The sequence below is a fragment of the Alexandromys fortis genome, unplaced genomic scaffold (genome assembly GCF_014885135.2).
Source record: "Alexandromys fortis isolate MF-2015 unplaced genomic scaffold, M_Fortis_MF-2015_v1.1 scaffold_60, whole genome shotgun sequence".
Lineage (NCBI taxonomy): Eukaryota > Metazoa > Chordata > Mammalia > Rodentia > Cricetidae > Alexandromys > Alexandromys fortis.
In genome coordinates, this window is record NW_026067946.1 from 2,710,015 (window position 1) to 2,731,410 (window position 21,396).

At 37.8% G+C, this 21,396-nt stretch overlaps 1 protein-coding gene across 2 annotated transcripts in view; it reads right to left on the reverse strand.

The window, feature by feature from the left end:
- The window catches only part of Snx2 (sorting nexin 2), a 40,185-nt gene that overhangs the window by 9,983 nt on the left and 8,806 nt on the right, over positions 1-21,396 (reverse strand). For both annotated transcript variants that reach the window (XM_050149298.1, XM_050149300.1), the window contains 9 exons: positions 20,488-20,605; positions 15,326-15,489; positions 10,723-10,789; positions 10,421-10,464; positions 8,462-8,603; positions 5,193-5,271; positions 3,399-3,474; positions 2,600-2,713; positions 2,252-2,345 (listed from right to left, as the gene is read on the reverse strand). In XM_050149298.1, coding sequence (XP_050005255.1) covers positions 2,252-2,345; positions 2,600-2,713; positions 3,399-3,474; positions 5,193-5,271; positions 8,462-8,603; positions 10,421-10,464; positions 10,723-10,789; positions 15,326-15,489; positions 20,488-20,605 — 898 coding nt within the window. The remainder of the gene's footprint in view (positions 1-2,251; positions 2,346-2,599; positions 2,714-3,398; positions 3,475-5,192; positions 5,272-8,461; positions 8,604-10,420; positions 10,465-10,722; positions 10,790-15,325; positions 15,490-20,487; positions 20,606-21,396) is intronic.

Below are 21,396 nucleotides of genomic sequence, written 5' to 3' on the forward strand. Positions count from 1 at the left end.
GTTTTCAGATGGTGAACTGTGTCTAATTCTTGAATTATTTTAATAACCTGCCTACCCCTTTTGACCCCAAAGTGCTCATTTATTCTCTTCTGCATTCTGTTGAAGAGGTAAGTGTGTTTCTAATATAAGAAGCATGAAGATAAAAATTAAAGAGGCTGGAGAGAAGGCTCCAAGATTAAGAGTTTATACTGCTGTTCTGGAGAACCCAGGTTTGTAATCCCACACACTGGCACATACAAGTATATATAATTAAGAATCATACTTTTTTAAGAGATCGCAATTAAGCTATACTATATTCTTTGGCATTTAAACATTTGTCATTGCAAATAATGTCTCAGTTTTTAATGAGAATCTTATCTACCAAGAAAGAAAAACAAGGTAAACTTGTAAACACAAATCAATTTATATCAAATTAAGTCATTTTTTTGTTATTTGTTTTGCAATGATGCTAACTTTTTTTTTTTTTTTTTCTGAGACAAAGGCTAGCCTGGAACTCATTATTTAGTCCTGGCTGGCCTCAAACACATAATTTCTCTAATCACAATTTCTAGATTATTTTTAATATAACCATTTTAAGCCTTTTCAAATGAAAAATTAGATGTTTAAAGGCCACTGACAATGACTAAGAATTACATTTTCTGAAAACTGTTCCATACTTTGTAGTTTCTTTTTTAAAAAATACAGTCCACTTCCTAAGAGATACATAATACAAACAGTAAAGCTACAATAAACTATTATATAGAAATAATTATCATACGGGGGCTGGAGAAATGGCTCAGCAGTTAAGAGGACTGGCTGCTCTTAAAGAGGACCCAGGTTCAATTCCCAGCACCCACATGGCAGGTCACAACTGTCTGTAACTCCAGTTCCAGGGGATCTGGCACCCTCAAACAAATATACTTGCAGGCAAAACACCAATGCACATAAAATAAAAATAAATAAATCTTAGAAAAATATTTATCATACAAGTAATCTGCTACTTATTGAAATCCATTAAACACTGTCACATAGTAAATATTTTAGACAACCATGATGAAGAGTCTTGTACTGGGCAGCGGTGGTGGAGCACACCTTTAACCCCAGCACTCGGGAGACAGAGGCAGGCAGACTCTATGAGTTCGAGAACAAAGCGAGTTCTGGGATAGCCAAGACTGTTTCAATGAGAAGCCCTGCCTCGAAAAACAAAAAACAAACAAACAAAAAAAGTCTTGGACAGTAAAAATATCCCTACCCCTAAAGTCAAACAAACAAAACTTCAACCCCCCCCAAAAAAAAATTTGTGGGTTAAAAAACAAACCAAAAAACATGGTTTGGACTTCTTAATTTTTGTCTGTCTCTAGCCCAGGCTGGCCCTGAACTCCAGACTGCCTGGTTTATGTAGTTCTGGAGCTCAAACCCAGGGCCTTCTGTATGTTCAACAAGCACTACAAAGTAGGGGACATCTCCAGTTCCTAAATACTATGGAAACATAAGCAAAATAATTCATAGAATTTTTCAAGAAATAGAGGCACAATATACTTTCAAGAAAATCTGGGGGGGCTGGAGAAATGGCTCAGAGGTGAAGAGCAGTGGGAGGTCCTGAGTTCAATTCCCAGCAACCACATGGTGGCTCACAGCCATCTATACTGAAATCTCGTGCCCTCCTCTGGCGTGCAGGCATACATCGAGGGAGAATGTTGTATACATAATAAATAAATCTTTAACAAAAAAAAAAAGAAAAGAAAAGAAAATCTGTAAATACCAATTTTTAATTTTCCCCACCTTGGTTCAGGGAATTGAACACAAGGTCTCATGCATGCTAGACAAGCACTCTACCACCACTGAGCTATAATCTGAGTCCCATAAATTTTATAGAACTCATAAATTTATAAAATTCTATATATATAAATTTTATAAATCTGAGTCCTATAAATAAATTTTAGAAACTCAAATTTATATTATAATCAGTTACTAATGAAACAATTTTATCTATTAAATTATAAATGTATCAAGAGTTAAATAAATAATACTTTGAAATTAAAAGTTTTATAAGCTTTTGATTTTTCTAATTTTAAACTAGAAGTTAGATCAAAATACAGCAGAAAGTTATGATATTGAAACAAAATACTCTTTTTTCCGGTCTTGAGACAGTCTCACTATGTACTCATGGCAGTCCTGCTTCAGTCTCCTAATGCACCACACCCAGCACAAACCACCGCTTTATCCTTCCCAGAGTCACAGCTGAGTATTCACTTTAACAAGGCACACCGACCTTTTCTATGACAAACCAAGGCTTCAACACTGGCATGAAGTTTCCGAAGTTGCTGGTCAAGATTCTCAAATTGTTGTTGCTTTTCTTCAAACCACTAAGAAAAAAAATGAAAAATGGAGCTAATTTAAGACAAATGAACCATTGTAAATTAGGTTACCAATAGCAAGCTACCTTTCTTGTTTTAGAACGGTAAATTAGCTGTATATAACCATGGTGGTCAAATGATGTAGCTGAGAACTGAACTCAATAAGCAAATTAATATCCTATTTTCTGCTTGTACAGCTTTAAAATGCAATTGTTGGGCTCATTAATTCATTTCATTATTCAAGTCGAAAAATCAGCTCTTACTGCATCCGATTCATTCATCTTGATTGTCATTTTGTTGACAGCGTCGGCAGCCTTGTTCACCATCCTCAATATTCCTGCTCCACTCAGAGCCTGTGTATTAACTGCTCTCGGCAGCTGGAATTGAATGACAAATAAGGGCAAACAAACCGGTTAAAAGCCTAGAGATTTAACTGGGCACAAAAGGGATCCCCCTCCCAAAATAAAGAAGAGAGAGAGAAGCAAAGAGAAAAGAGGCTGTATTTTCTTCACCCTCATACATTTCAACAGTGAGATCTAATTTCTCAAATGCACTACTTGTACATTCTCAAAGGAAAACTTAAAAAATAGACTTTCCATTGCTTTTCTTCTGCACGTTTACATTTAGATAGAACAAACGCTGTTTGTCAAAATACATTAAGAAATTGCCAGGCTCTAACACTGGCCACCTGTCTGCAAGCACAAACAAGCTGCTGGTGAGCAAAGGTGCTCTTGAGAAAAATCTCCCCGTGCTGGTAGGGCTGAGCTTGTGAGTGTCTAGAAAATTCTGGGACTTAGCAAAGTTTTTAAAAAAAATCTCAAGCAGTGACAGTAAAATTATGTATAATTTATTTAATTAAATCAAGTTTAAATTTTTCAAAAAGGATCTCATCATCATCCTCTATCACTAAAAGGAATTATTTGCTGGTGATTTAGTTAAGCAAAACCCAAAGTTCCAAAACATGGTTTCACTGTTTCCACTGAACGAATCATTTGCTGAAGGGCTAATCTTGGATTAGTTATGACAATACCTAATTAGAGAGACAATTTAAATGAGAAATACCTCTGAGCTTTCCAAGAACTGCCTTAAGTCAGGATCCTGAAGCAAAGTGGGATGCTTCACTGTTCTCTGAAGATACCTATATTTAAGAGTAGAATTGATCCAGTTTTAGTGCAATTTTAAATTTGGGTTTCAACAAAAGAATAAAAATATCCAGGTTAAAGGTATCTTCAATGTATCTGTTATTAGTCTGCACTCCCTATTTATCTAGAATTTTACACAAATTGAATAGGGCAGTGGTGGTGCACACCTTAATCCCAGAATTTGGGAGGCAGAGGCAGGTGAATCTCTGCGAGTCTGAGGCCAGACTGGTCTACAGAGTTCTAAACCAGCTAGATCTACATATAAGACCCTAACTCAGAGAAAAGAACTTTAAAGAAGTAGAATAAAAAGGTTTTGTCCATTTTTAAAAAAAATTTTAGTTTATGTGTATGTGTAAGTGCCTACATGTGCCACATATACGCCTGGTACCCATGGAGGCCAGAGCTGGACTCATGCAGTTGTGAGCCATCATGTGGGTAGCAGGAACAAACCCATGTCCTCTGCAAGAGCAAGTACTCTCTTCCCCCACCCCCAACACAGGTATTCTCTGTAGCCTGTCCTGGAACTTGTAATATTAAGATTTAGTCTTCATCAAATCAGAACCAAGGACCAAGGAGAATTGATATGGAGAAATTTGGGGCATTGTGATTCACACCTTTTATTCTAGCATTCTGGAGGCAAAAGCAAGTAGATCTCTGTGAGTTTGTGACCAGCCTGGTCTACATAGAGAGTTTCAGGACAACTGGGACTGTATCAATAAAAAGAGGAAGGGAGGGAGGGAGGGAGGGAGGGAGGGAGGGAGGGAGGGAGGGAGGGACGGCGGGCTGTATTGTTAAGCTGGGAGTGAAAATATTCTAGTCTGCCATTAAAAAGGTAAGTTTTAGGCCAGATATGGAAGTGCATGCCTTTGATCCTAGTACTGTAGGAGGCAGAGGCAGGCTGATCTCTATGCTCAAGGCCAGCCAGAACTGCACAGTGAGAACTTGTCTCAAAAAGGAAAGAAGAAAAGCAAGTCTTTAAATCTATAGGACATGTAAAGTTATATACTCTAAAGGGAGATACAATATATTTATAATTAGTCCTTAATTACATAATGATTAAGCAAGATGTAACATTGCTATCCATTAAAGTCAAAATGAAGTACACAAAAATGAGAGGGCACACACATGCAGTTTTCACTGTTTAACAGTGCTTATACCAAATAATTATTCAAATAAAAAATTAACTTAGGGATGGAGAGATGGCTTAGTAATTATAAACAGTTGCTTTTCTTGGAGAAGATCCAGATGTGGTTCCCAGCTCCCACATGGTGGTTCACAACCATCTGTAACTCCAGTTTCAGGAGGTTCAACCCACTCTTCTAAACACCACAGGCACCAGGCTTGCATGTGGAATATATGTTTACAATGAGGCAAAGCACTCAAACACATCAAAATAAATCTAATTTTTAAAAATCAATTTATACAAATGACCGGGTCTTTCTGTGTAGCCCAGGACAGGCCCGGTAAATCCTTCTGCCAGTTTATTGAATACTGGGATTGCAGAAGTGTACACCACACACAGCTTCCCCAGACATTCTATCAAATCCTGCAAGTACAGCTTCCATGTTTCCCTCTTATAACTACAGTCATTTTGTTAGTGCTCTTGGTGATGATGTAATCCTAACATTTTCTGCTCCTAACGTGATACAGAAACGGGTGCCGTGCTGCTAGACTAATGAAGCATGGCAACAGAGGTCCTGTGACTGGGAATTACCTCTCCAGCGCCGCTCTTCGTTTTTCTACAAACTCGGTGGATGATGAGTCTTCTTTACCTACTTTGACCTTGGTCATACCTTCAAAAAAGTTGGAAGAAATTCGTAAGAATTTTTTTAGATTATAATAAAACAGGCCATAATATCTTCATAATAAAAATATACTTCAATATGTTTTAATAATATACAGTTAAGTATAATAATGTCCCTATGTTGGTAATTGGAATCTTATTTAAAGAGAAACCCATTTTGAAGAATTACATCTCATGATGTATTAATATCTCTAATGAATAAATATCTATGGCAGGAACATGTAAACAAAGTACAACATGACTTGTATTTATGGGGTTTGAACTCATACAGTAAGTTTATAAAAAAGCTTACATAAAATTTTCATTATTTGTGATATTTCACACTTTAAAAACACAATGGTTTTGATATTTCAAGATTATTTTCTCCCTAGACCTAGACTTAAACCCAAAGTCTTATGAATGCTAGACAAGAACTCTACTTCTGGCCTAGATCCCCAGCTTGATTCTTTTCCCTACATTTCTTTTTAAAAATGACTTCATTATTTACTTCTGTGTATGTGTGTATTTCATTATGTACACATGCATATAGGTGTTGCAGAGGCCAGATGAGGACAGCAGATCCTCTGGAACTGAAGTTACATGCAGTTGTGAGGTGCCTAACGTGGTCCTGAGAAGCAAACTCCAGCTCTTTACAGAAGTGGCAAGTACTTTTCTGAGTTGTCTCCTTAGGCCCCAGGCCTATATTTCAACACATAAAATGGGTAGTTTAAAAAAACTAAGTTAATTAATGTCAATAAAAGTCTTTATGGAATGATGAACTGTGTTAGATATAATTGATGAATTTGCTAAATGCTTTCCCTGCTTCAGAACTAGCATGTTATTTGTCATGACTAGTTTTGCCATTTGTCTTTTTTTGTTTGGTTTTGTTTGTTTCTCTGTGTAGCTCTGGCTGTCCTGGAACTCACTCTGTAGACCAGATTGGCCTCCAACTCACAGAGATCTGCCTGCCTCTGCCTCCTGAGTACTAGGATTATCAAAGGTGTGTGCCACCAACATTCGGCTTGTTTTTGTCATTTTGTCTTTGTTTCATAGAGCCAAGGTCTCAACTGATCCTCTTGCCTAAGTCTCCCCGGTGCTGGTGTTATAAAATGCACATTTGTGCCAGACTGCTCCTTTTCTAATAGTTTAGGAAGAATCATGTTTTTAATTCAGCTGAAGTCCTGCTAAAAGTGGTAAGTCATATACTAAGGCAGTTTCCTTTCGGTGGCAGTTACAGCTTACCAGAAAGCTATTCTTTGTACTCTGCCATCTCAGTAAAAGATATACTACTTTAAAAATCTACACACCTACACAAGTGTGGTAGCAGATGCCTATAATCCCAGCACTTGAGAGAACGAGGTAAGTGGACTATGAATTTCAGGCTAGTATGGGCTACACACTAAGACTGTCTCAAAAGAGAGAAAGGGAAGGAGGAAGCAAGCAAGCAAACAAGCAAGCAAGCTGAGCATGATGGTCCACATCTATAATTTGAACACTTGGGAAGTATAGGAAGATCAGGAGCTCAACCCATTTTAAATGTATTTGACACTTCTGAAACAATAGAGTATTTTTTTTTTTTAAGAAAATTTGGTCTATGGTAGAAATTTGGTAGTATTGTGCACCTAGCATGCTGAAGTCCCTGAGCTCAGTCCCCATCACAAAACAAATAATCCAAGGGTGGGGGCAGCTTTTAATCCCAGGACTCCAGAGGCAGAGGCAGGAGGATCTGTGGATTTGAGAACAGCCTGGTCTACAGAGTTCTAAGATAACTGGGGCTACACAGTGAGAACTTATCTTGAAAAAAACCCTAACCCAGAAAGTTTTGTATTTAAGGATCAAGAAAAAGATACAACAAATAACAAATTCATTTGAAAGCATCAAGTTTCAAAATTATAAATTATAAAATGATTTTTCAAGCCAAACATTTAATAAAACTAATGATCAGCAAAATTCATTTTAAATATATATTCAGAGTAATAATGTTGAATGTAAAGAAAATTAAAATGGGGGTCATTAAAAATATAGGACTTAAACAGACTGATAATAACCTACAAATTTTAAGATATAAATTTTTTTGTATCTTAAATAAAATTGATTTGTTTGTTCAGACTATGTAGCTTTGGAGCCTGTCCTGGAACTCGCTCTGTAGACCAGGCTGGCCTTGAACTCAATGAGATCCACCAGCCTTTGCTTCTACCTCCCAAGTGTTGGGATTAAAGGTGTGCATCACCACCACCCAGCCAAGAATTAAGTCTTAAAAGTGGAATAATGGGGGCCAGAGAGATGGCTGAGTATATAAAATGAAGATGCTTTCTGCTAAACCTGACTAGTTTGAGTTCAATCCCAGGGATTCACACAGAAGGAGAGCACCAACTTCCATAAACTGTCCTGACCTCCATATGCATATGGTGGCAAGAGTGACACCTCAACACACACAGTAAGCACAGTAGCAAAAAATTATAGTAAACGTAAGGAAGGCTTTCTGCTTATTTTAAAAATTTTGAATTTTGTTAACTAAGCCCTTAATGGTGATCATAGTAGAAATTTTTTTTGTTTGTTTGTTTTATTTCAGGCAGACTTTCACTAAATCTGGCTGGGAACTCAAAAAACTAAGATGAATTTAAATAGCTTTTATATGAGAAAGGTTAAATTGAACTTCTCTTTGGACAATATATAGCTGAGCACCAAATAGCACCTAGCTCTTAGACAAAAACACTAACGTCTTAACAACATTAAGTATCACTAGAAAAGGACTCATAAAATTGATATTCTAACGACCCTAGAAAGTTAGCTTCTAACCTCCTTCAATTTAATCAATTTCAAGCAAATATTCAACAACCAGGTTATAAACCAAAATTTCAAGCTACACATACTTCAAGAATACAAAGGAAGCCAGGCGGTGGTGGTGCACACCTTTAATCCCAGCACTCCGGAGGCAGAGGCAGGCGGATCTCTGTGAGTTTGAGGCCAGTCTGGTCTACAAGAGCTAGTTTGAGGACAGGCTCCAAAGCTACAGAGAAACCCTGTCTCGAAAAACAAAAAACAAAACAAAACAAAAGAATACACAAGAACATCACAGCACATATAAACCTGGGCCTCTAGACAGGAGCCCTGACTGGGGATGATTAAGGGATAAATAAACCAGAACAGCTAAAATGGAATTAGGAACAGTAAAAAGAAATGGTCTGACTTATGCTTACCTACTATACTCTTTTCTGGAGCTGGTGGCACAATGTAACCAATGTGTAAATATTTGCTTGCTAATTTGCTATGCAAACCAAGAAAGTCACTGAATCTTCTTTTGACTGAAAATTCACTCTTACTGAACATAGAAAGGGAAGTCTACAAATGAAGAACAGGTATTTCACATTGTTAACAGAAAGCGATCATTTACAAATTAATGCTGCACATTGACTACAAGAACAGTCTGCTCTATTTTGCAAATGAATACAGAATACGTAGTATGGCTTAAAGACAACAACAACAACTAAACTAAAATTTAGGGCTCAAGACAGAGGTTTTTTTTTTTTTTTATGGCATCAGCTGATTCTTTTGGCTCCAACTTCACTCAAGCACACAGGTATAAACCCTAACTAGCATAAAGACCTAGAAGTCACAGTATTTTCTACTTGCTTATTTATTTATTATGTATACAGTGTTTTGCCTGTATATATAGGAAGAGTGCACCAGACCTCATTAAAGATAATTGTGAGCCACCATGTGGTTGCTGGGAATTGAACTCAGGACCTTTGGAAGAGCAGGCAATGCTCTTAACCGCTGAGCCATCTCTCCAGCCCAAGACATAGTTTTTTAAAAGTAATATAAGAGGTTAGAAAACACTTGCTTTATTTTAAGTTTGACCTATAACACCTTCTCTACTGTACTTTAGCTAATCATTTTCCCCATTTTGGTTTTGAGACAGGTTTATACAGCACCTAGGCTAGTTTTGAACTCACGATGAATAGGCTACTGATTCTTCAATATTTCCCTGTGGCCCAGACCATTTGGGTGGAGGCAGCTCCACGTAAATCTCACTGAATTTTCCCTGTTAGAGTAAGAGTCCCATAAGGACAGCACTTTCCTCTACTGTTTATTGGTATTTGCAATTGCTTGCAGCAGAGCCTGAAACATATTTGTTTCATCAACTAACAAAACTTAGCCCACCTCAAACTATAAAGTTCCTATATTATAAATAAGTATCTTCCTCACGCCTTATACTCAAACATTATTGATTGTCCCACCTACATAATTAAAAAACATTTATTTTGATTACTTTCAAAACTGTTTCTCAGTATTAAGTATCAATGCCCTCCCCTGTTGCAGCTGTTTGTGTGTCTCGAGCTGGCTTAGTACTCACTATGAACTTCTTTCTGCTCCTCCTGCCCCTACCTCCCTTCTGAGTACTGAAAACACAGGTGTTCACCACTTCCCCTGGTTTTTCTGTATATTGGTGAATGAACCCAGGGCTTCATGCATGTTAGGCAGGTACTCTAATTGAGCTACACCCTCAGTATAAAGCTAAGATCATTAGGACAGACTTGCTTTCTGTTTCAAGACTTAATCCTTTAAAAACTGGAAATCTTGACCTGGATCCTCCAATTCTTTTTTTTTTTTTTTTTTTTTTTTTTTTAGAGACAGGGTTTCTCTGTGTACCTTTGACTGTGTTGGAACTAGCTCTGGCCTCAAACTCACAAAGATCCACCTGCCTCTACTTCCCAGGTGCTGGGATTAAAGGGGCGCACCACTACCGCCCAGCTAGATCCTCCAATTCACACTGAGTTAAGACCGAGCTGTCCTAACAAAAATCTCATAGTGCCATGCTCTTGTCTGAGCCTCTCTAACAGCTCTCCTGTATGCTAAGGATGAAATACTCAAAATCCACGATGTGAATTCAGTCAGATTCACTTATAGACGAGACTCTAGAAAGCAAAATGCCTCAACTCTGGGCTTTTTCACAGCAGATCTTTTTGTCTGGAAGCTTCCTGCTTCCTCCCATTGCTACTCAGCATTCCCTCATCTCTGTCACCTTAGAACTACTTTGCTCACGCCTAACCTCCCGGTCTATATTAAGTCACTGCATATGCTCTTCCTTACACTCACATCCTCTCTACTATACAGAGGGAGGGGCCGACATTTCGTTGAAGAAGCAAAAAGCTCACCTTTGTGGTTACTCTATATGCCATGTAAGCATTCATGCCATCACCTATAAAGAAAAAGCCAAAGAATATTACTACAATTCAAATGCTGGGCTGGAGGAGGTAAAAGGTAGACTGCTTGCCTACTGTGTGTAAGACCCTGGGTTTAATTCTTAGTACCACCAAAATTAATTAATTGAGTTAAATGCTTTAAAATAAAATCCACAAAAAATTTAAAAGAAAAAACACTGCAACCATATACTTAAGTGGAAAACTATAGGATCTAACAAGCTAATCAAAACAAGTACAAAAAAATATTAACTCACCAACTTTTTCTGGATCTGACACACCAATTTCTATATCAAAAATATCTCCATTTGCTTCTTCTTCAATCTATAAAAGCATATTTTCATGTTAAAAAATTCTATTTCTCTTGAAGGTAACCAGCAGCTGTCTAACTAGATGCATGGCCCTGTCAACAGGAAGGAAGTTATGCCTAGTACTGCAGTTCTGGCCAGCTATCTGTGTCTACAGAGGTCCTGTGCCCTAACAAGAGCCTACTTCTGTCATTTCTCTAAACCAATAAATTTCTAATTATATTCTAAATACTTATCCTTATACCCACAAAAAGGTGTAACTTTTACCCATCAGCAAAGAAACTTTTTTTTTTTCTTTTTGCAAAAGTCAGAGACTATTATAGAGACCCACAGCTGGTCAACATAGAGAATGAGAAACCGCCACATGCCCAACTGATAGAGCCCAACATAACTACTACATCCAAGTCTCAGGGAAAATCATGAAAGAGGGGCAGGAAGATTGTAAGAGCCAGACGACCAGCAAGCCCACTGCTGGATATTGTCTTTTAGGCATGACAGTAAAGCTACACCCATGAGACCTCAGGAATATGGTTGCCTCAACAAGACCTGCATGTGACAACACCAGCTGATATGCAAATGTGTAGATGGGAGAAATTTCACAAACTCCTACCCATAGGCTGCCTAGAGAGGGAAAATCTGTTTTTTTTTTTTCTAGCGATGACCCCACTAATGGACAGTCATAAAATACTGTACTCGTTTATGAAATTTTCAAAATATACAAAATTTTAAAATTCCAACTTCCATTACTGTCACGACACCAACAGCTAGTTTTTACTAGTTATGTTCCTGGAGTCATATCACAATAGTTTCAAAACAACAGAAGCTCTCATAATGCTGACTGCAAACAAACACAACTCTAAAAAATAAGAAAGATCATTTGGAGAACAGGAATTTTTGTCTTAACAGATGTATAGAAAAAAATGACAGAAAACTTTTTAAAAAGAAATGTGATTTTCTAAATATTGTGGATTTTGTGCTGTTGTTATTGTTGCTCATTATGGAATCTCTTATTCCTCTTGCCTCTACCTCCTGTGTGCTAGGATTATAGGTGTGCTCCACCATACCCAGCTAATAAATGTAATCTTTAGATTTAGATACATGCTTATTGCCTTACTTTTATTTAGCTTCCCTCCCGCACAGTTTGGCTGCTCTAGCTAGCTATCTTACTCCCTCTCTAATACTGGGATTGCAGGACAGCTGTCCATGTCCACTTGGCATATATGTCCATCAGGGTATCCGAACCACACACGCATTATCTAAGTCATTACCCTAGTCCCAGCCCCTACCCCATAATTTCCAATTCTGAATAACTAAAAAGAACCCATTACTTGTACCAATAGTAATTTACATACTTATAGAAATTATATCTAAAACCAACTTTAATACAATGCTTTCAGTAATAATCTAATAAAAAAAACATTTTTTCAGGACAATAAAAGCCCTGTAAAACTCATTTTCAAAATCAACAAGTGGGAAAAAAAATAACTTGACTGGACCATAGAGACGTCTTTTTGAAGGCAATTCAAAAACGAGCATTTGGGGGCTGGAAAAATGGCTCAGCAGTTAAGAGCATGGGCAGCTCGTCCAGAAGAACCAGGCTCAATTCCTATCACCACATGGTGGCTCACAACTGTCTGTAACTCCAGCTCCAGGGGACCTGACACCTTTACAAAAACATATATGCAGGCAAAACATCAATGCACTTAAAATAACAATAAGTAAATTTTAAAAATTACAAACAAACAAAAGAATTTCAGCTGGGCCCAAGGTGGTCCAAGCCTTTGATCCCAGGACTCAGTGGCAGGTGAATCCCTCAGTTCAAGGTCAGTCTGGTTTGTCGAAAAAACAAAACAAAAAACCAAACATTTCAGGAAGAGTTTGTAGAAAGGTCAGTTAGGAGTGTAACTCAGAGGGACTGTGCCTGCCTAGCATAAGCAAGGCCTGGATTCTGTCCATAGCACTGAACAAAAGCGCAAAACAAAAGACAATAAATCTCAGAGTCTTAAACCTCCAAAATGTCAAGGCAATATTAATAACATAAAACTATAACAAAAGCATATTTTCCTAACTATCTTTCTTTTCAAAGTCACTTTTCTATAAAGAGCTAATCTTCTCTACATGGACACTGAAGTTAGAAAAATTATTAACTGTTAAGTGGACAGTTCAATAAACTCTCACAAAATGAACTCATCTTTATAACTAGAACCCAAATGAGAAACGCAGGCAATGAATACATCCCTAAGACCCCCTTACAGCTTGCCTCCCAGTCCCAAACACGCCACCCTGCCAACTCAGCTGCTACCCTGGTATCTGACGTTGCATATACTGTTCCCTAATTTTATCTGTGTTTAATGTTCATATCATGGACTCATACAGTGTGAGTACTTATTTATTTATTTCTTACTACTTTCCCTTTGTATTATTTTGGAGGTTATTCACATTTGTATATATCTATTATTTAATTATGATTACATTAGTTACAAATTTCTAGTTGAATAATTTTAAATGTTTATATTTAAAATAACCTTCACACTGTGACTTTTTTCTTTTCCAAATGTGTCATTTCTTAATAATTCTATCTTTGATAAAATAAAAGGATTGTTAGGGCATGAGAAAGCAACTTTAATTGATCTGTACTTCTTTCTTTTAAAACAAAGTTTGAGTCATTTCAAAAATAAAGATAAAGGCTTGGGGCCGAGTATACAGTTCAGAGGTAAAACAGTTGCCTATCATGCAAGAACCCCTGGGTCCAATCCTCAGTGCTGTAAAAATCAAGAGATGCTAGCTAGCAATCTTAAGTATTAACAGTATTCACTACATGCTCTGTCAAAGAAAATTACTCATAACCCATTTTAAGTATTTTTACCCATCACCTGTTCAACACAGAAACCCTCAGAGGCTTACACTATTAGCATAAGACCACAATGTTCATTACACCAATTTACTCATCAGTCTTGTGTGTGTGTGTGTGTGTGTGTGTGTGTGTGTGTGTGTGTATGTGTGTGTGTAGCGCCCTGGTCTGCCCTTATTCCTGGGGCGCATCTCGAGGACAATTTCTCGTCAACATGACCTAGCATTCAGCCCTTATTCCTGGGGCGCATACAGTTTCTAGTCAGATGACTAGCATTCTCTTAGTTCCTGTATTTCCCCTGCCCCGCCTGGTTAAGTTCCCACATTTTCCCCTGCCCCGCCTGGTGATTAGCTGCAGGGCATTCATTCCATTGTTGATATGGTAATTTCCCACCTGCCTGGGTGGGGGTCCTAGTGAGGCAGTTAGTTAGATAAGGACTTTCCCTAGTCTGAATAAATGGCTTTAGCTTGATCTCCTATCAAATGACCCCGACCTCTTTGTGTGTTCTGTTTAATCTCCAGGCCTCGCCCGACTCGCTTAGGCGAGGGAGCTGTACCTAGGGTGTAACACCAAAACCGGGTGTTACATTTTTGTAGTTGTGGAGATAAAATAAAATCTAGGGTCCTGAGCATATGCGGCACTCTACCACTGAGCTACATTCCAGCCTCAAACTCTTTGATTTTAGAAGTTTAAGTGATAGGGTTTGGGGAAGCTAAGACAGGAGCATTGCTGTGAAAGCCAGTAGGGATACTATGAGTCCCAGGCCAGCATGAGCTACTTTAAGACTTTAAGACAATCCTGAAGCCATTTTTGACAATTCTGAATCCTCTCAGCCTCTGTGCCATAGTGCTTCCCCTCCTCCCCTGGGAACCAAGAACCTAACAGCTACACTCGCAGGTACTCAGTTCCTGAACAATTACCCATATACGTTTGCTTTGGTTCGGTCCCCTGGGAAACAGGGTCAAAATGACCTCTTACCTCATCTGACTGGCAACAGCTCTCCAGTCAATTATTGATAATAGCCCTTTCAAATAAGCCAATCAGAATAGTCAAAGAACAACCCCCCTGCTTCTGTTGCCCCTTTAAAAGTAGACTGTACCAGCTATTCGAGGTCCCTCGGCTTCCCGAATGCTGGGGGACCCTGTCATGACAGAATTAATAAAATCCTCATGCTTTTGCATCGGCTGTAGTGTGTGAGATGGTCTCTGGGAGCGACTTCTTCTCGGTGTTTGGATGCTAGAGTCCAACACTGCCAACCTTTTCAAAAATCAAATCAGGGTGGTAGTGGTGCACCCTTTAATCCAACAAGGTAGAGGTAAGAGGAGGATCTCAGTGAGCTCTCTCTCTCTCTCTCTCTCTCTCTCTCTCTCTCTCTATGTGTGTGTGTGTGTGTGTGTGTGTGTGTGTGTGTGTGTTTTGTATATGTGTTTTAACACCAGGGCTCACTATCCAACCCTAGCTGGGTTAGAACTGAATTGTAGAGTCAGGCTAGCTTCTAACAGGGAGCTTCCTGCCTCTGCCTCCCAAGTATTGGGATTATAGACATGCACCACCACACCTTTCTTCTTAGTATAGTTTTTCCATTTAAAATGTCTGAAAGGCGCTTTGATTAAGAATAAATTAATAGGAGAGAAGTACTGGGTAAGAACTATACATGTATTCTTTCCATATTAACCTAGAATTATAAACATCTCTCCATACCTCTTCCCTGGATCTATCAAAGATCACTGGAGCAGAAATGCTCTTGGATTCGATTCTAGGAGCAATGAGCGCAGTAGGCGTGACAGGGGTAACTGCAGGAGAAGGCTCGGAGGAGAGGATAGGCTCTCTTTCTGGACTGTCCAAAGAAACTTCTTCTGTGGCTTCTAGACATAAATTAAACAAGTTAATAAAGAAATTACAGCATATAGCAATTCAAGAAATATGAAAAACATACCTATAAATAAGTCTCAAAAGTACCATGATTTTTAAGTTATCACTACAAGGGACTTTATGCAACTAATTATTTAGTTGTTTATGAAAACTTTACAATAATCAGGAACTATGTTGATTTTGTGAAGAACTGTATTAAGTCAGCTTAATTATCTTTACTAGGAGAAACACAATTTCATCTTTCATTTCCACATTCATTTGTGTTTGGATTGTAATACATCTTACATGTGGTAACTTACCTTTCTATTTTTTTATTCAGGCTAATGATTATTGCATACGTATGAAAACAAATTTTAGAGAAGAAGACTACCTTTGGGCTTAAAATTCTGTTATGGAAAAACCTACCAAGTTAGTAATCTAAAGCAATTAATTGCCAAAGATTACTGAATATTAGTTGGATATACAAATATGACACAAACCAAAGAGATGTTTAGGTTTTAATTTTAAACGCTCATTCACTTGAAATATCTAAAATTAAATATATTTAAAGTCAAACCACAACAATAAACTGAAGTCTACAGACTATGTAATACTGTGCTAAATGCAATGAAGAAACACAAAGAAATGGAAAAAATTAAATCATACCTGCCCTCAGGGAGTTTATAATTTAGTTGAGAAAACAAGACATGTGGAATGTTAAATAATAATAAAAGACTTAAAAGAATAACAAAGAATGTTATAAGACATTCAATTACTATATGAATGGTAGGATAAACACCATAATTTGAGTAGACACAGGAGTCAATACTTCAGAGTGAAGAAAATCAGATATAGTCTCTGACTCTGATTTGAGATAGTTTAAATAGTTATAGGAAGAAGTTGGAAAAATATCCATGCAAATGAAATAACAGCATAAGTGTAAGGAAAAAAAATGCCAGGACAGTGGCTTTTAATCAGTGAGTCTAAGACAAAACAGTCCTTTGGGTTATAGAATTGATATCAAGAAGAAGATGAAATTATAGGCAAATAAGGGATCAGACCAATGGTTTTCAGTCTACGGTTTCTGGATTCTTGTAGTTTGGGTAAAGCAGTAATTGTGGTCAGTGACCCATTGGAAGCAGTCGACTTGAAATTACACAACTGGACATGCTATCAATTATTTGGATTGGCTATTTAATGTTGACAAGGTATGGATCTCTTCATGTTTTTGTATTAAAAGATGACTAGTAACTAAAAACCTTCCAAAGGGGAAAATATAAACTGCAGATACAACAGACTACATATGCCTCTGACAGCATACACTAAAAGTTTAGATACCACTTCAGCCTTTGTAGACTGCTAGTATTTATTACTTTTTTTAAGAAATGAAAACAGGACCAGAGAATGGTTCACTGGGTAAAGGTGCTCTCCACCAAGCCTGACACAAGTTTGATTCCTGGGACCCACATGGTAGGAAGAGAGCTAACTTCTACAAGTATCCTCTGACCTCCATGCACATGCTGTAGTATGTACATGTATACACACACACACACACACACACACATACACGCAAATGAATTAATAAATAAGTAAATACAGTAAGGATAATTTGAAAGAGAAAATAGTTAACAATAAGCTTGACATGGTGGTGTTTGCCTTTAATCCCAGCACTTGGGAGGCAGACACAGGTAGATCCCTATGAGTTTGAGGCTTGATCTACATACTGAGACCTTGTCTCAAAAACAAAAAACAGCCAATAATGTATGGAAGTCAAAAGTAGTACATCAAAACTAGGTATAGGCTGGAGGGATGCCTCAGCAGTTAAGATTGCTGACTGTTCTGGTTTCCATCTATCTACAGGGCAGCTCATCTACAATACATAACCATCCACGACTCCAGTTCCAGGAAATCTAGTGCTTCTACAGGCACTGCATGCGGTTGCTGCACATATACAAATGGAAAAAAACACACACACATATAAAAGTAAATTTTCAAAGAAACCAAGGCGTGAGAAGTTTATTAAGGGTCAAAGCATCAACATGAACATAAGCAGCAGCAGAGCCTGCCAAGCCCAGTGAACCCCGAGGAAGAACTGCCCCAGCAACAACACACAAGCAATAACAAACCAACAACAGAACCCACTGACATCGTTTAAACATGGCATTTCTCAACTTGTGGGTTGCAACCTCCCATTTTACATTATGATTCATAACAGCAGCAAAAATTACAGTTATGAAGTAGCAACAGAATAATTTTATGGTTGGTTAGGGGTCACCACAGCATAAGAAACTGTACTAAAGGGTCACGGCATTAGGAAGGTTGAAAAGCACTTCTTAAAGCCATTCAGAATTTCTCAATGACATTTTACTACATTGATGCGAAGTTTTAGGTGCTTGTACTAGTAGCTGCTTCAACAACAAAGAACTTTAAGGCATGATCTAAACAACTAATATGAAAAGAGAAGAAATCAATAGATGGTCTGCCTTAAATTTTTTTTGCTATTTGGTTTTTAAGACATGGTCTGGTATGGCAGGGGTGGCGCATGTCTTGGGAGGCAGAGACAGGCAGAGCTAGGTTCATGGCCAGCCTGTTCTACAGAGCTAGTTCTAGGCCAGGAGGGCTACACAGTGAAAAACAACAACAAAAAAAATACATGGTCTCATGAATCCTCCAATTCATGTTACTGAGGAGCATCTGATCCTACAGTTGCCACCCCCTAAGTGCTGAAATGGGAGGTGCATATGACTATAGCCAGACTTTAAATGGCTGATATGACTTCTTTTAACTTAAGTAAACAACTGAAGATACAGAAGGCTTAGTTCCAAACAGATCTAAAGGTTAAGGAATATATAGCTATAACTTAAGGGTGAACACACATTGATTTTATCAAAATTCAGGCATTCTTTACGATGTACCAAATGGAGAAGGGTTAGATAGTTGAACCCATTTGGGGAACATCTTATAAAGAAGTAACAACATGTCATAGTTAACTTTTTCCCAGTATGGTGCTATTATGAACAACCCATAAACACTATGTAAGTTATTTAAAACACAACAGATACACACCAACATAATCTGGTTTCTTTTTGGCTTATAAAGTCACAATGGCTACTTTGCTTTATCCAGATCTGTATTTTATGCACTGAAAGTGTGTTACTACTACTAGACAACAAGTTTCATCATCCTGATAGTATATACTGCATTTACAAGTTCCTAGCATCATACTCTTCTATAGGAAAAGACATAGATCTGCTTAAATACATTATAAATATGAACCAACAAAGTATAATTTTTTTTTGTTTTTTCGAGACAGGGTTCAGAGTATAATTTTCACAAAACGTCTTAGATCACCTAAAGATGTCATTATAAAACACAGCTGAGTTAAATTGTAAAGATTAAAAATAATTTCATTTAAATTTTTGTTGCGAGAGTAGGTATGTATGGTGTATGTATGGCTGTGAAGAAATACGTGCCACAGAGTACTCTGTAGAAGCCAGAGGACAATTTTCAGGAGTTAGTTCCCTCCATTTCCTGAGGGTTCACTGGATCAAACTCAAAAATAGTGTTGTACAGGAAAAACTTTACCCACTGATTCCTTCTCACTAATGCAAAATTCTTTAGTCTTTAAACAAATACTGATAATATACTGTTGTTCTTTCTTCCTATCTTGGACAGAGTCTTGATATCCCTGATCTTGTTATTCATTATATAGCCGAGGCTGGCCCCACACTCTCAACACTCTTTGTCAGGCTATCAAAATGGAAATTACATGAACTTTTGTAATAAAGAATTGTACCTTCAAGCATAATTATACTAAGGAGCACAGAATGATCTGAATATGGGCCACTACAGAAGTTGAGAATATTAATAATTCAATAAAAGCCAATTATTTAAATTATGCTGCTAAATACAAAAATATTTACTATTTTAATTTTGTGTCAATATTAAAATTAAAATTTGTGTTTCAATATTAAATATTAACTTAAATCTTAACTTTAAGGTATAATTGTTTAAGAGTCAAGCATTTTTTACATTAGAATGAACTACACCAAATTCTATCCTTTTATATCCAAAACAAACTCAACCATCAACTTACCTAACAACAAACTGTAACACACAGTGATGCTTTCTTATGTGATGGGTGTTTTGCCTGCAGGTATTTCTATGTACCACATGTATGCCTGGTGCCAAAAGAAGCCAGAAGGTATCAAATCCCCTAAAACTGGAGTTAACAAATGGCTATGAGCCAATATGTGGGTGCTAGGAATCAAACCTGGGTCCCTCTGGAAGAGCTGCTGAGGCATCGCTCTAGCCCCCATAGAGTGATTCTTTTTTTTTTTTAATATTTATTTATTATGTATACAATATTCTGTCTGCATGTATGCCTGCAGGCCAGAAGAGGGCACCAGATCTCATTACAGATGGTTGTGAGCCACCATGTGGTTGCTGGGAATTGAACTCAGGACCTTTGGAAGAGCAGGCAATGCTCTTAACCACTGAGCCATCTCTCCAGCCCCCCATAGAGTGATTCTTAAACCCATACTTTGATTTTGCTTTGTGACATTTGTAAATAACAACAGCAACCAAAACAACAGTCACTGCTACCTCCCAAGGGTATGGTCAATACCATGTACCCTATTTTCAAATGCTTACAAATAAAGGGCAGTTTTGCTTCTCGTAACGGTCTGTGTGTTTCTTACAGAGTGACCCTACTAAACAGTCTCTATCCTGCTAAGTTTTGTTTTGTTATTGGTTGGTTATACAGGTGATACTCTATAAGCCAGGCTGACCTTGACAAACTCAACAATCCTCAGGCCTCAGTATCCCAAATGGTAAGATTATAGGCATCAGCCATGCTCAGATTCACTTTTTAGGGTGTTACAAGAGTTCCCATTAAGACAAAGAATTTCAGTTGCCTTAGAGAGTATTCTAATAGCATATAATATCATAATTGGCTATTATTGATATTACTATTATATTGACATTAAAAAATATCAAGATATGACAACTACCTGCGAAAAGATCTTCTCTGTCATCGTCTAGCATGACTTCTACAGGTTTGGAGCCATTGGAGTTTGCACTAATATCTTCTGCAGGAAGACTGGCTGGTTCGGGAGATGATGGACTTGACTGTTAAAGAACAATAGGAGACAATGGATTGAAATGCTTCTTTGCTTTTCACTGCATCTCATAAACTAAAGAAATACAGGCCGGGCGGTGGTGGTGGACGCCTAATCCTAGCACTTAGGAGGCAGAGGCAGGTGGATCTCTGTGCGTTAGAGGCCAGCCAGGTCTACAAAGCCAGTTCTAACACAGCCAGAACTGTTATACAAAGACGCAAAGAAACCCTGTCTGGGGAAAAAAAAAAGACAAATAAACAAAAGCCGAGCAATCTCTTGATTAGAGAGGAAAAGAAGAGCTACTTATATTTCTTCTCTAAGGTTCAAAATACACTTTAATGTGTGTCCTTTGCTCAACAGTCACTTCTTATTTGGTTAGTAAACTTTCCGTAGGATGACCTTTTTGTTTTTGTGGTGACTGCGATTGAACCTAGAGCCCTGTACACATGCCTGGCAAAAACTCTACTACAGAACCACACCCAATTCCTCTAATCATCTTTTGATATCATTCATCTTCTGGGCATGGTGGTACATCTGGAATTCTCAGTATTTTATGGAGGCAATAGGAGGGAGATTAGTAGTTCAAACTACCTCGGCCTACAGAGAAAGTCTGGGTCAACCTGAGCTGCATGAGACCACATCCTAGAACAGAAACAAGGAAGCTGGAAAGATGGCTCAGTGGTTAAGAGTTTTTGCTGTTCTAGCAGAGGACTCACATTCAGTTCCCAGCATCATCCACATAGGGCAGCTTACAACAGACTAAACACTCACTTTTTATAAATAAATAAATAAATAAATAAA